General features: G+C 44.0%; 1 protein-coding gene across 1 annotated transcript in view; it reads left to right on the forward strand.

Annotated features, from left to right (window-relative positions):
• The window catches only part of TEAD4 (TEA domain transcription factor 4), a 95,033-nt gene that overhangs the window by 40,730 nt on the left and 39,166 nt on the right, over positions 1 to 15,137 (forward strand). Inside the window, exon 3 of the mRNA XM_054817996.1 lies at positions 10,915 to 11,169. Within this exon, the coding sequence (XP_054673971.1) occupies positions 10,915 to 11,169 (255 nt within the window). The remainder of the gene's footprint in view (positions 1 to 10,914; positions 11,170 to 15,137) is intronic.

Below are 15,137 nucleotides of genomic sequence, written 5' to 3' on the forward strand. Positions count from 1 at the left end.
TGTCCGCTTCTTTTCCCTCTCTTTCCCTCTGTCCGTCCGCTTCCCTCTGTCTGTCCGTCTCTCTCTGTCTGTCCGCTTCTTTTCCGTCTCTCTCTCTGTCCGTCTCTCTGTCTGTCCGCTTCTTTTCCCTCTCTCTCTCTGTCCGTCTCTCTCTGTCTGTCCGATTCTCTTCCGTCTCTCTCTGTCCGATTCTCTTCCGTCTCTGTCTGCTTCTTTTCTCTCTCTCTCTCTGTCTGTCCGATTCTCTTCCGTCTCTGTCTGCTTCTTTTCTCTCTCTCTCTCTGTCTGTCCGATTCTCTTCCGTCTCTGTCTGCTTCTTTTCTCTCTTTCCCTCTGTCTGCTTCTTTTCCGTCTCTCTCTCTCTGTCCGCTTTTCTGTCCGCTTCTGTTCCGTCTCTGTCTGTCCGCGTCTCTCTCTGTCTGTCCGCTTCTGTTCCCTCTCTCTCTGTCTGTCCGCTTCTCTCTGTCCGCTTCTGTTCCGTCTCTTTCCCTCTGGCCGCTTCTCTCTGTCCGCTTCTGTTCCGTCTCTGTCTGCTTCCTTTTCGGTCTTTCCCTCTGTCTGCTTCTTTTCCGTCTCTGTCTGTCTGGCCGCTTCTTTTCCGTCTCTCTCTCTGTCTGGCCGCTTCTCTCTGCTTCTTTTCCGTCTTTCCCTCTGTCTGCTTCTTTTCCGTCTTTCCCTCTGTCTGCTTCTTTTCCGTCTCTCCCTCTGTCTGTCCGCTTCTCTCTCTGCTTCTTTTCCGTCTCTCCCTCTGTCTGTCCGCTTCTCTCTCTGCTTCTTTTCCGTCTCTCCCTCTGTCTGTCCGTCTCTGTCTCTCCGCTTCTTTTCCGTCTCTCCCTCTGTCTGTCCGTCTCTGTCTCTCTCTGTCCGCTTCTTTTCCGTCTCTCTCCGTCTGTCCGCTTCCCTCTGTCCGCTTCTTTTCCGACTCTCTCTCTCTGTCCGCTTCTTTTCCCTCTCTTTCCCTCTGTCCGTCCGCTTCCCTCTGTCTGTCCGTCTCTCTCTGTCTGTCCGCTTCTTTTCCCTCTCTCTCTCTGTCCGTCTCTCTGTCTGTCCGCTTCTTTTCCCTCTCTCTCTCTGTCCGTCTCTCTGTCTGTCCGATTCTCTTCCGTCTCTCTCTGTCTGTCCGATTCTCTTCCGTCTCTCTCTCTGTCTGTCCGATTCTCTTCCGTCTCTGTCTGCTTCTTTTCTCTCTCTCTCTCTGTCTGTCCGATTCTCTTCCGTCTCTGTCTGCTTCTTTTCTCTCTTTCCCTCTGTCTGCTTCTTTTCCGTCTCTCTCTCTCTCTGTCCGCTTTTCTGTCCGCTTCTGTTCCGTCTCTCTCTGTCTGTCCGCGTCTCTCTCTGTCTGTCCGCTTCTGTTCCGTCTCTCTCTGTCTGTCCGCGTCTCTCTCTGTCTGTCCGCTTCTGTTCCCTCTCTCTCTGTCTGTCCGCTTCTCTCTGTCCGCTTCTGTTCCGTCTCTTTCCCTCTGTCTGGCCGCTTCTCTCTGTCCGCTTCTGTTCCGTCTCTGTCTGCTTCCTTTTCGGTCTTTCCCTCTGTCTGCTTCTTTTCCGTCTCTGTCTGTCTGGCCGCTTCTTTTCCGTCTCTCTCTCTGTCTGGCCGCTTCTCTCTGCTTCTTTTCTCTCTTTCCCTCTGTCTGCTTCTTTTCTCTCTCTCTCTCTCTCTCTTTCCACTTCTCTCTCTCTGCTTCATTTCCGTCTTTCCCTCTGTCTTTCCGCACCTCTCTGCTTCTTTTCTCTCTCTCCCTCTCTCTGCTTATTTTCTGTCTTTTCCTCCGTCTTTCCGTCTCTCTCTCTCTGTCTCTCTGTGTCTTTCCGTCTCTCTCTGCTTCTTTTCCGTCTGTCCGCCTCCCTCTCTCTGCTTCTTGTCTTTCCCTCTCTCTCTGTCTTTCCCTCCGTCTGCCTCTCTCTGCTTCTTTTCCATCTTTCCCTCCATCTTTCTGTCGTCTTTCCATCTCTGCTTCTTGTCTTTCCCTCCATCTTTCCCTCTCTCTCTCTGCTTCTTTTCTGTCTTTCCCTCCGTCTTTCCGAATCTCTCTGCTTCTTTTCTCTCTTTCCCTCTCTCTGCTTAATTTCTGTCTTTTCCTCTGTCTTTCCCCCTGTCTCTCTGCTTCTTTTCCCCCTGTCTCTCTGCTTCTTTTCCCCCTGTCTCTCTGCTTCTTTTCCCCCTGTCTCTCTGCTTCTTTTCCCCCTGTCTCTCCCTCCGTGTCTTTCCCTCTGTCCATCTGTCTTTCCGTCTCTTTCTTTCTGTCTCTGTCTCTCTGGTTCTTTTCCATCTTTTTGTCTCTGGCTTTCTCTCTTTCCCTCTTTCTGTCTCTCTCTGCTGCTTTTCCATCTTTCTCTTTCCCTCTGTCTTTCTGTGTCTCTCTTTTTCTCTCTCTCTTGCTTTCTCTCTCTGTCTGTCTCTCTGTCTCTCTGCTTCTTTTCTGTCTTTCTGTCTCTCTCTCTGTCTCTTGGCTTCTTTTCCGTCTCTGCTTCTTTTCTGTCTTTCCGTTTCTCTCTCCCTTTCTCTCTATCTCTGTCTTTCCATCTCCCTCTGCTTCTTTTCTTTCTCTCTGTCTCTCTGTCTTTCTGTCTCTCTCTGTTTTTCTGTGTTTCCATCTCTCTCTCTCTCTCTCGGTCTCTCTGTCTCTCTCTGATTCTTTTTTGTGTCTAACTTTCTTTGTCTTTCCATCTCTCTCTGCTTCTTTTCCATCTTTCTGTCTCTGTCTTTCTCTGCTTCTTGTCTCCCTCTGTCTGTCTCTCCCTACTTCTTGTCTTTCCCTTTCTTTCCTTCTTTCCATCTCTCTCTTTCCATCTCTGCTTCTTTTTTCTCTCTCTTTCTCCGTCTTTCTGTCCTTTCTCTCTGCCTTTCCGTCTCTCTCTGCCTTTCCATGTGTCTCTGCTTCTTTTCTTTCTCTCTATGTCTCTACATCTCTCTGCTTTTTTTCTGTCTTTCCGTCTCTGTCTGTCTCTGCTTCTTTTGTCCCTCTGTCTTTCTGTCTCTGTCTCTCTGCTTCTTTTGTCCCTCTGTCTTTCTGTCTCTGTCTCTCTGCTTCTTTTGTCCCTCTGTCTTTCTGTCTCTCTGCTTCTTTTCTGTTTCTTTCTTTCCCTCTCTTTCTGTCTTTCTGTCTGTCTCTGCTGCTTTTCTGTTTCTTTCTTTCCCTCTCTTTCTGTCTTTCTGTCTGTCTCTGCTGCTTTTCTGTTTCTCTTTCCCTCTCTTTCTGTCTTTCTGTCTGTCTCTGCTCCTTTTCTGTTTCTTTCTTTCCCTCTCTTTCTGTCTTTCTGTCTGTCTCTGCTCCTTTTCTGTTTCTTTCTTTCCCTCTCTTTCTGTCTTTCTGTCTGTCTCTGCTCCTTTTCTGTTTTTCTTTCCCTCTCTGTCTGTCTGTCTCTGCTTCTTTTCTGTTTCTTTCTTTCCCTCTCTGTCTGTCTGTCTGTCTCTGCTTCTTTTCTGTTTCTTTCTTTCCCTCTCTGTCTGTCTGTCTGTCTCTGCTTCTTTTCTGTTTCTTTCTTTCCCTCTCTGTCTGTCTGTCTGTCTCTGCTCCTCTCTTTCTTTCCCTCTCTGTCTGTCTGTCTGTCTGTGCTTCTTTTCTGTCTCTTTCTTTCCCTCTCTGTCTGTCTGTCTGTCTCTGCTCCTTTTCTGTCTCTTTCTTTCCCTCTCTGTCTGTCTGTCTGTCTCTGCTCCTTTTCTGTCTCTTTCTTTCCCTCTCTGTCTGTCTGTCTGTCTGTCTCTGCTCCTTTTCTGTCTCTTTCTTTCCCTCTCTGTCTGTCTGTCTCTGCTCCTTTTCTGTCTCTTTCTTTCCCTCTCTGTCTGTCTGTCTCTGCTCCTTTTCTGTCTCTTTCTTTCCCTCTCTGTCTGTCTGTCTCTGCTCCTTTTCTGTCTCTTTCTTTCCCTCTCTGTCTGTCTGTCTCTGCTCCTTTTCTGTCTCTTTCTTTCCCTCTCTGTCTGTCTGTCTCTGCTCCTTTTCTGTCTCTTTCTTTCCCTCTCTGTCTGTCTGTCTGTCTCTGCTCCTCTCTTTACGTCTCTCTGCTTTTCTTTATTTTTCCTTCTTTCTGTCTCTCTGTTGTTCTTGATCTTTCCTTTCTGTCTGTCTTTACGTCTTTCTGTTTCTTTTCTGTCTCTTTCTCTGTTTTTGTTTCTATCCCTCTCTGCTTCTTTTCTGTCTTTCCATCTCTCTCCCTCTCTTTCTCTGTTTCTTGTCTCCCTCTGTCTTTCTGTCTCTCTCTGCTTGTTTGTCTCTTTCTTTCCTTCTTTCTGTCTCCGTCTATCCATCTCTGCTTCTTTTCTGTCTTTCCATCTCTCTCCCTCTCTTTCTCTGTTTCTTGTCTCCCTCTGTCTTTCTGTCTCTCTCTGCTTGTTTGTCTCTTTCTTTCCTTCTTTCTGTCTCCGTCTATCCATCTCTGCTTCTTTTCTTTCTCTCTTTCTCCATCTTTCCGTGTCTCTGCTTCTTTACTTTGTCTCTGCTTCTTTTCTGTTTCTCTCTGCTTTTTTCCATCTTTCTGTCTCTGTCTTTCTCTCTTTCTCTGCTCTGTTTCTCTCTTTCTATCTCTCTGCTTTTTTCTGTCGCTTTTTTCCTTCTTTCTGTGTCTGTCTTTCTCTGTCTTTCTGTCTCTCTGTCTTTCTCTCTTTCTCTCTCTTTCTGTCTCCCTTTGCTTCTCTGTCTTTCCGTCTCTGTCTGTCTTTCAGTCTGTCTGTCTTTCCCTGCTGCATTCCGTCTCTCTCTGTCTCTGCTTCCCTCCTTCCCTTTTTTCTTTCTTTTCCTCTTTCTTTTCCCCATCTCTCTCTGTCTTTCCATCTCTCTCTTTCTCTCCTTTTTCCATCTGTCAGTCTTTTCTTCCTTGTCTTTCTCAGTCTCCTTCCCTGCTTCTCTGCTTTTTTCTTCTCTCTCTTTCTTTCCATCTATCCTTCTCTCTTTCTCTCTCCATCTTTCCTTCTTTCCTTGTTTTTCTGCTTGTCTCCTCTCTCTTTCTCTCCTCTCTTTCTTTCCCTCTTTCCCTCTTTCTTTCCCTCTTATGTCTGTTTTTCCATCCGTCTCCCTGTCTCTGTCCCTTTCTGTCTCTCCTTCTGTCTCTTCCTTCTTTCCTTGCTTCTTTCTCTCTTTCTCTCCATCTCTCCGTCTCTCCGTCTTTCTTTCTCTGTCCCTTTCCTTCACTCTTTCCCTCTTTCCTTGCTTCTCTGCTTCTCTCCTTTTTCCTTCTCTTCCTCTTTTTCCTTCTCTCCTTCTCTTTTTCTGTCTTTCTGTCTTTCCTTCTCTTTCCCTGCATCTTTCTTTGTCTTCTTTCTCTGCATCTTCCTCCATCCCTCTTTCCATGCTTCTCTCCTGTCTCTCTTTCCATCTTTCCTTCCCTGTCTGCTTCTCTCCTTTTTCTCTTTTTCCATCTCTACGTCTCTCTTTCTTTCCCTGTGCCTGTCTTTCCATCTTTCTCTCTCTGTCTTTCTCTCTCTTTCCCTGCTTCTCTGCTTCTCTTTCTTTCCCTGTCTTTGTGTCTTTCCTTCTCTCTCCATCTCTCCATCTCTCTTTTTCTTTCTTTCTCTCCATCTCTCGTTGTCTTTCCTTTTCTCTTTGTCCCTTTCCATCTTTCTCTGCTTCCCTCCTTTTTCTTTCCTTCCATCTTTCCATCTTTCTGTCCTTCTTTCTCTCCTTTTTCCTTCTTTCTCTGCTTCTTTCTTCCTTCTCCATCTTTCTCTCTTTGTCCCTTTTGTTCCCTCTTTTCCTCTTTCCTTGCTTCTCTGCTTCTCTCCTTTTTCTTTCTCTTTCTCTTTCTTTTTCTTTCTCTCTTTTTCTCTGCTTCTCTCTCTCTTTGTCTTTCCATCTCTCTTTCTCCCCTTCTCTCTTTTCTCCATCATTCTGTCTTTCCATCTTTTCTTCTCTTTCTCTGCTTTTCTTCTCTGCTTCTGTCTTTCCCTCTTTGTCTTTCCATCTTTCCTTCCTTCTCTGCTTCTCTCCTTTTTCTCTCTTTTTCTTTCTCTCCTTTTTCTCTCCATCTCGCTCTGTCTTTCCATCTCTCTCTTTCTTTTTCTTTCTTTCTCTACTCTCTCTCTCTTTCTGTCTGTCTTTCCTTCTCTCTTTCTGTCTTCTCTTTCTGTGTCCCTTTCTGTCTTTTCTTCTCTCTCCTTCTCTTTCTTGGCTACTCTCTTCCTCTCGTTCTTTCCTTGCTTCTGTCTGTCTTTCTGTCTCTTTCTGTCCCCTCTTTTTCTTTGTCATTCTGTCTTTCCTTCTCTTTCTCTGTCTCTTTCCTTGTCTTTCTCTTTCCCTCCCTCCTTCCCTCCCTCTCTCTGTCTTTCTGTGTCTTTCCAGCTTTCCTTCCTTCTCTGCTTCTCTCCTTTTTCTCTCTTTTTCTTTTTCTTTGTCTCTCCTTCTTTCTCTGTCCCTTTCTGTTTTTCTTTCCCTCTGTCTTTCCACCTCTCTCTTTCTCTTTCTTTCCCTCTCTCTCTCCTTCTCTCTCTCCTTTCCTTGCTTCCTTCTCTGCTTCTTTCTGTCTTTCCATCTTTTCTTCCTTCTGTGCTTTTCTCCTTTTTCTCTCTTTATCTCCTTTTTCTCTCCTCTCTCCATCTCTTTCTGTCTCTTTTCTTCTCTACTTCTCTGCTTTTCTTTGCCTCTTTCCCTGTTTCTCTTTTTCTTTCTCTCCTTCTGTCTTTGTCCCCTTCTGTCTCTCTTTCTCTGCTTCTTTCTGTTTGTCTGTCTTTCCATCTTTCCTTCTCTGCTTCTCTCCTTTTCTTTCCCTCCCTCTCCTCCTCTCCTCCTCTCCCTGACCCTTTCCTTGCTTCTCTCCTCCTCTCCCTGACCCTTTCCTTGCTTCTCTCCTCCTCTCCCTGACCCTTTCCTTGCTTCTCTCCTCCTCTCCTTTTTCTTTCTCTTTCTTCTTCTTTCTCTCCTCTCTCTGTCTTTCTGTCTCTGTCTTTCCATCTCTCCTTCTTCTCTCCTTCTCTCTCTGTCCCTTTTTGTCTTTCTGTCTTTCTTTCCCTGTGACTTTCCCTCTTTCCTTCTGTCTTTGTCTTTCCATCTCTGTCTTTCCATCTTTCCTTCTCTCTTTCTCTTTCTCTGTTTCCTTCCTCCTCCCTCTCCTTCCTTTCCTTCTTTGTCTTTCCTTCCTTTCCTTCCTTCCTTCCTTCCTAAAATATTTAGTGATATTGGAACACTCAATAATACAAATCGCCATTAAAGTTACCAAGCTGTATGTACTATTGCTTGAATGGGAAAACAGAAGCAAACTGAAAGCTAGATGCTGAAACATTTGTATTTTGTTAAAGTACATACTAATGAGTATTATTCAAACATTTCTCATAAATAACACATTCAACATTAGTAAGTTTCTGAAAAATGCTAGTTTTGTCCAGATTGCTTTTTCAATGGGAAGTGATTCCACTGACAGTTTTTCAACTTGCCATACTAATAAAGCCATTTACCACAGAATTTAGGTCCCAGCTTCTCTACAGTTTGCTTTGCTTAGTTTCATAAACAGCCACTTTGGCCACTAGCGAGTTCAGAGTATAGAGTATAGATTAACAGTGCAAGTAATGGAAGGCCTGAAGAGTTCAGCCAAAGAAGAGACGCACAGACCAGATGGCCCCTGACCAGGACTGACTCTATTACTGTTTACTGCCTCTGAGCACAGAGTATCGCCTGGGATTGATTGCCCATAGAGCTTACTATTTAAGCAACATTATTTAAGAAAACTTTGCAGGCCCTTTAAGCCCTTGGCATCTTACTGAAATAGAGACATAGAATTATAAGGATTTTCATTGTCATTTCACTCTAGAGTTTCTTTGGAAGTTATCAAAAACAAGGCAAATTGTGTAGTGTCTGGGTGATTACTGAGTTTTCAGCTGTAGATGGCCAAACTTCCTTGATTTTTATAGTCGGTGCAATTCCATTTTTCTAATCATCCATTAGGAATAGCTTTAGTGTCAAGAAGGGAAAGCAGAATCAGGCCCCAAAATGTAGAAAAGTTGGGACTGGAAACGATAGCACATTTTGGTGGGCTGTAGCTTGAGATAGGACTAACATTGCTCGTCAAAGCACAAAAAGTAAGAAGCATAAAAAAAAAAGTATCTAGTCACTTCAAGATTTATATAATTTCTTCTCTTACTGCTCTTATATTCCACATCTTCCCTTGATTTAGACCAATGTGAGATAAGGCTCACATATTCTGTGTCTTGCTTTGTGGACTTCCCTGAATATACAAGTGACATCTCTTCAAGTTGGCACAACTTTTTTTTTGTGTTTGGAGAAGGAAGTCTTGGGTGTTGACACTGAACTGAATACAGCATGTATTTTCTCCTCCACTTCTTCTGGAGCTTGGATCAGAAAGGACTCCGAGTTTTCTTTGTCACCAAAGGTGCTTGGTGCAGATGTGAAGCCTTTATAAAACATGAAATGATCAGGCAGCAACTCCCAGGGTTTGGATGCAGGGGGAAGTTATGCTTCAGATACGTTTGCTTAGTTTCCAACATAAGTGTGCCATGCTGAAATCATCTGCTAAGTCTTCATCTGTGTCTGTATGGAGATGAAGGAGATGAAAATAACTGGATTCAAAGTAGGTGCTTTTTATGGTTATGATGGCCATACATTCCCTAGGAGATGACTTTGTCTACTAGTATGTATTGCTAGGGTATTTAGCCTGATAGCAGAGGTCATAGCTTCCAGTGACCATGGCTTTAGGGGTCATACATCTGAGCAGTTAGAGTATGTTTTCAGTTAGTGTGGAGCCTACTGGCTGTCAAGAGACTTTCTTTCAGTGAAAGGGGATGTATTGGTGATAGATGCTCGGTAAGGGAAGTTCATTTCAGGGTCTTTTAAAGTCACATTGCCTGCTTTGTGTCACATTGCCCAGAGTGTGCTTGGGATGTCTGTCCCAGTGGTAAAGGCCAAATGTGAGTTCCCCTTTTTGCCCCCCCTCACCTCACATTTTATTCTTTCTTTCCATGTTCATTAGAGCTCTGAAAATGTATAGCATGGGTCAAGAGGACCGAAATAATCTAATGTAGGGGTAAAATGGATATATGGACAGTGATATGCTGTTCCAGTGTTTAATGTGTTCCAATAAGACATATACTGGGTTTTCTAAATGTCTGTGTGAACCACTTATTAAAATGCTGCACTGTATTTTGTGTCTAGAAGTTATTCAAATGCCCAGTGTTCTCTTATGTGTTTCCTGAGCTTTTGGTGGGTGTAAAATAGGTATCTGCTGCTGTCTAAAGTCCTTAAGGAGCTGCGAAACCTTCCGAGAGCCACAGTTGTCAACTCTTTTACAACTTCAGCTTTTGAAATGATAAAATTCTTAACAATTTCAGCTTTTATTTAAAAAAAAAAAATCTAGTCATTATGGTCGTGGAGAAGATTTTGTAAATGTGAAATCCAAAGAGCTAAGACAACAAGAGACACACTTAAAAAGGAGTGTATGATGTCATGTTTAGGGTTTCTTTGGGGGGAGGGGGGGAGGTGTTGTTTTGTGGTTTGGTTTTTTGTTTGGTTGGTTTGGTTTGGTTTTTTTTATAAGTTGATGTCAGAAAAGTTTCTGGAGCCATGAGCCCTAAATTTTTGAACTTCTGAAGTTGAATGAATGGACTCGCTTTTCCTATTTACCAACTGGGGCATGGCATAACTGCACAAATCTTGTTATAGCTAGATTTTGACATAAACTATGTCCAAATTTATCCTCTGTCCTCCTTTACATTATCATTGTGATACTTCTGAGCTAGTCTGACTTGGCATCTCAGAGCTCTCTCCTTACTCTCTTGTTCAGTGCAGGTTTGATGATTCTGTTGCTCTTGGGGGGGGGGGAAGCACCTTATTCTGATTTTCTTGCTACCCAGCTCAAAGTGGTGATATGCAGGGAAGTTTTGAACTCTCATTTAGTTGGATTCTGAAACGGTGGCTTGTGAAAATTCTTTGTACCTTAGATAACGAAACTACTAAAAAGGTAAATGAACAGCTTTTGGATTAAGGCAGGAGAATAATCTGTGTCTTTAGAAGCCATTTGTATTCTGTATGGTTGACTGGAAGTGTCTATATGGCCTGAAGTTGTTTTCTGAATGGGTGTTTTAGTGGCTCCACTCAATGACTTCAGTCTCTACTCTAGGCAGTTATAAATAGACCATAACTGTATTGTAGTTTTCAAGAGCCAGCAGCTGCCTGCTTAGGTTCAATGAGAAACCAATTTCTGCTCCTGCTCAGTGGCAAATCTAATAGCCTGAGACTGGTAAAGGATTGAGGGGGCAGAGAGGCATAGAGAACTGAAGGAATTTGCCCAAGGTCATTGTGAAGATGAGCAGTAGAACCAGGCTAAGTGCCTAGGATTCTTGACCTGCAACCTAGTGCCTTTATCTTTTTACTCATGGTGCCTTCTGCTCCTGCCTGGATATAGTGCTGAGATTTGGGAGACATTGCATTAAACTGTCTGGCTCCTGGAATTGCTTTTTAGAAGTGCAGCTGATCCTTGAGAAGAAGAAATGTCAGTGTTAAAAATGACACCGACTGCTAACTGTGATCCAGTGAAACAGTATCTAAGAAAATTTCAACGCCAGTGCTCAGTGATGACTAGATAATTCATCACTGCTTTATTTTGTACAGTCTTTCACACAGACTGATTCCCTGTATGCGTGCTTCAGAAAGTTAAATAACAGTTACAGCAGAGGGAGAAAGAAATTAGGAGACAAAGGCACAGGCAAGAAGTCCTAGTGTCTGAGGAGAATTGGGAAGTGACAGAGAGTTAATGAGCCAGAGAGATATGGGAGTAGGCTGTTTTATCAGAAGGATTTTCATCTCAAGATTAACAGAAATCAAGCACAGGGTTGAGTTACCATTGAAGGTAAATGTGAAGTAAGAGCCGTCCTCACTGAGGTTTTTTAACTACTTTTTTTCTTTTTTTTCTTTATCATCTCCTCATTTTCCTAGAGAGGAGGATTTCTGACTGACAGATGGGATATGTTTGTCATCACAGGTTCCGAGTCTGCTTCTCCGTGTGGCACCTTGGAATTTCTAGCTGGCACCATTACCTCCAACGAGTGGAGTTCTCCCACCTCCCCTGAGGGGAGCAACGACTCAGGGGGCAGCGAGGCCTTGGACAAACCCATTGACAATGACGCTGAGGGCGTGTGGAGTCCAGACATTGAGCAGAGCTTCCAGGAAGCGCTAGCCATCTACCCACCATGTGGACGGCGGAAGATTATCTTGTCAGACGAAGGCAAGATGTATGGTAAGGAGAAAGAAAGGGCACACCACAATGCCCCAGGCAGCCTGCCCTGTGCAGGCCACTTGCCTTGTACCAAATGATGTTCTGAATGAACTCTTTTCTCTCAAGCGTTCCCAAGTTGATGCAGTTGGTCACTTCAAGTTGTATTTAGGAAAATCAGTGAAGATTTTAACATTCACAGATTAGAAGGAATTATAGATGTTGTTTTCAGGGGAGTATCAAGAAGGTAGTTCCCAGAGTTGGACATGCTACTGCACTAATCTTCAGATAGATATCATATAATGGCTTCATGGTGTGACTGAGTCTATCTTTTATGGTATCTCTCGCTGCTGTCTCCAACATTCTTGCTATCCTAACAGGTTAAGGTCTGCATCTCTAGTGCTAAAGGGCAGAAGTTCAGCCCCTGAACCCCTGAATGGCTCTGCTGGTGTTGAGCAAACACCTACAGTTTAAGTAGCTACACTTTTCAGATCTCAAGAAGGGCAGAAACCAGACCTCTCTGGCAGCTCCCTTTCATTGTAGTTTGCCTTCTTATAGCCCTGGCATGAATGTCTTTCACCTGTGGGTTCTTCTCAGCTAGCTAGCTAGCTAGATACCCAGCCCTGAATGCAGAGAAGTGCTGGCTTGCAGCTGCAGCAGAAGTCAACTTTTTAAGTGGTAGACATGATTTGGAATTGGATTTTTGACCTATTCCACAGTTAAAAGTTCTCTCTTGATTTTTGTCCACAAAAAAAGCTGGTCTGGTCTGGATTCTCTAGCTCAGTAGTGGAAGAAACCACCTGGTTCTGTGACTAAAAAGCAAAGGCTGAGAGTGCACAATATTTGGTTAAAAGTCCCAAAAGTCTCCAGTAAGTGCTTGCTTTTTTTTCCTTTACATTGGAATCTGTGTGTCTTTGCAGGCCCCATCATGGGAGCACCATGCCCTGAAGCCTCATATGGAGCACTTCACAAGTCATTCTGCAGGTTTCTCTCCACCCATCGGGCCATTGCTCCCTGAGCTAGGGAATAGATTGCCCTCACTATAGAGGCATGAGTGGGGTCTTGTTTACACAGCCTTATCTACAATGGATGGTTTTACTGGGTACATACATCAACTTCTCTGTGCAGAGCAATATATGTTGAGCAAGGCTGATCACCCTGAGGCTCAGCCAGTGTCAATATTCTGATGTAGACATCAATTCCTGCTCTATGCTGGCACAAACATTTTTGTGGTCGTGCTATGGAACCGCCCAGGGAACTGATCCAGCTTAAAACTTGCACAACCAGAAAGGGGGAAATAGTGAAATTTAATTTGGATATGCCCTCTGATTTGTTTTGCTGCCCAGCTGTTTGTGCTGGTACTTAGAGAAGGGATGATGAGAGTGGGAATGAACAGCCACGGTTGAGGTGAGGGTAGGACTGCTTCTTTCAGAAGCAATGCTTGCTTAAAATATTATTCAAACTGAAATATTACTTGAAAATCCACCCCATGCTTAAGCTTAGATTAGTGCAGTAGTTTTCATGACCAGTGACTTCTAAAATAACTGGTGAAAAATTAGTCATAATTTCACCGAAATCCGGGAATAAACCTCGTAACACCAATGTAGTGTTAAAAGGCAGGCATTCTTTATTGCAGTGCTGGATGCACAGGGGATAGCTCCACCCAACGTGCATGCCAGGTGATCACCAACACACAGGTTATATAGGATCAAAACATACATATTCATCGTTTTTCTCAGAAAAGGCAGTCCTATGATAATCATTTCTTAGAATCCATTTCCATATTCTCCTCCCCGTCACGCATGCTCAGCGATTTGAGTTGGTGGTCCTCAGGGGGTCTCTGGTGGTCGTCAGTGGTCTTGCACCCGTGTCCACTGGGTGACCCTCTTCTTGCAGGCATGCGCAGTATCCTTGCTGTGGGTGCACCTGTCCATAACAACTTACTTCATAAGATTAATATCTCCAAACCTATTGTTCAGTTTGGTAGGGACTGTACATGGAACATAGCAGCATTGTACCTTGCCATGGTCAGTTAGCTTCATTACCTATTACCTTGGTTACACACTAATTATCTCAACCCGATTCTATAGTTTCTGTTTCACGGCCCCTATCCCACGGTTACAATAAGACTGTCTTCATTTTCTAATCAGTCTTCACAGTCCCTGAACCACTTAAGCTTTGGAGTGAATGTGTCAGAGCAGAGCGTGAAATGGACCAGAAAAGAAATTAGCAAAAGTAGAAGTGAAGTAGAACGGACTACAGAAACTGAGACTTAGCTGGGGCCTGACCTAGCATGGACTGGTGTTTAGTGGAAAGTCTCTAGTTTACCTTCTGCAGCTCACCAGCGCAGTTAGTAACCCACTTGCAGGGTGAAAAGTTTACGCTAAGCTCTGGGAGAAGAAACGAACAGCTTTTCTGCAAGCCCTCCCCCACTACTCCAAATGGAACTGTGTCCCTGCTTGCCTTCAGTGCACCTGTTCCCAGCATGGATGGTTGGTTCAGTGTGCTCCTGACAGAACTTGAAGCACTGATTTATACCCTCCTTTGCTTACTAGTCTCCGGGATCCATGCCAAGGAAGCAGGGCCCAGCCTGGGATCTATAGAAAGATATGACCAGGCAGGGAGAATAAATATAGTCCCTGATTTCATCTTCACTGCTTACGAGCCATCTCACAGAGTAAGACAAGATGTATGTGGAGCTGGCCCTGCCTCTGAAGGAAAGTTGTTTAGCTGTCCTGTGACCGACTTGTACAGACCTCATTGCACCAAGGGGCGAGGTGTTGCAGAGAACTGTATATACCCCTTTCCTTGACAAAAGTGGAACCATTTCACAGTTTCCCACTGAGGAATGGCTCATATGGTATTACTCTTTTGGACATGATGTTCCAGGTCCCAGGATCTCTTCCATGTGCAATTTATATACTTCTCACCTGTTTTGAAGCAAACTGTTATCAGTTTCAAGTTAGTAGCTTTTACCAGCAAACATGTTGAACCAAGCTAAAGTGCACCAAGACAATGTGAAGAACTTGCACTGTTTTGTTGGCATACATTTAAAATTGCACAGATAGGTGTATTTCAGCCTATACACAGGCCTCATGCTCATGTTCCCTAGCCTCTTCAAAGTCAGCTTGCTGCTCACAGCTCTTTTGATGACACTCTGCTGATTGCCGAGTGGACATGATTCCTACTTCACCCCAAAGTCAGCCAAGCTCTTCTCTGTACACTGACAATCTGTGCCTTGATGCCTTTTCTGCCTTCTTTTCTTTCATTATCTTTTTCCCTCCTAGACGTGTTCCATTACTGGAGCCAGCATCCTGACTGAAGCAGTCTCTGCTTACCCCACCTGCTTAAGGCATGAAAAGCTGTCTTGTCTGATACGGGATGCTACCTTTTCTCCTAATCATTGTGTTGACATTAGAAGCAGCAAGTCTGGGGCATCATTAACTTACTGGTCTGGTGCCTTCTGGTACCACTAAGGTCGTGCAGGATAATTTTATAAGTGTTGCCTGCTAGAATACTATGGGGGTACAGTATGAGAAATCTGTCTCTTACATTTTCCAACTATGTTTTTCCATGGGAGAAATAATATCTATAGTGTTTGTACCAAATAAGCGATCACAGAATTCATTGTTAGAGTCAGTATCTCCTGGCATCTTCAGTACTGGTGCAGAGAAGGGAGCTTCCATTATTGTGACCTAGTGAACTGCAGAACAGCCCTTTATCCCACAGTTTTGCTAATAAAATTGAATGTCCCATTTTAAACACTAGAAGACAGATGAAACAGATTCATGGACAATCGGTCAGGATGCAGACTTTTCCCTCCTCTTCTCTTTTCCTGGTGGTAGGCATGATGTTTTTGGAGTTGCTCAATAACAAGGTTTTGTTTCACTGAGTCAGCTTTCAATTTTGGTTTTGTGTGGTTCTAGTTCTTTGCTATTGACTAGATGAAGACCAATTTCTGGAGACCTTTGCAACACGTTAAACTTCTGCTG

Source organism: Grus americana, chromosome 1 (genome assembly GCF_028858705.1).
Source record: "Grus americana isolate bGruAme1 chromosome 1, bGruAme1.mat, whole genome shotgun sequence".
NCBI lineage: Eukaryota > Metazoa > Chordata > Aves > Gruiformes > Gruidae > Grus > Grus americana.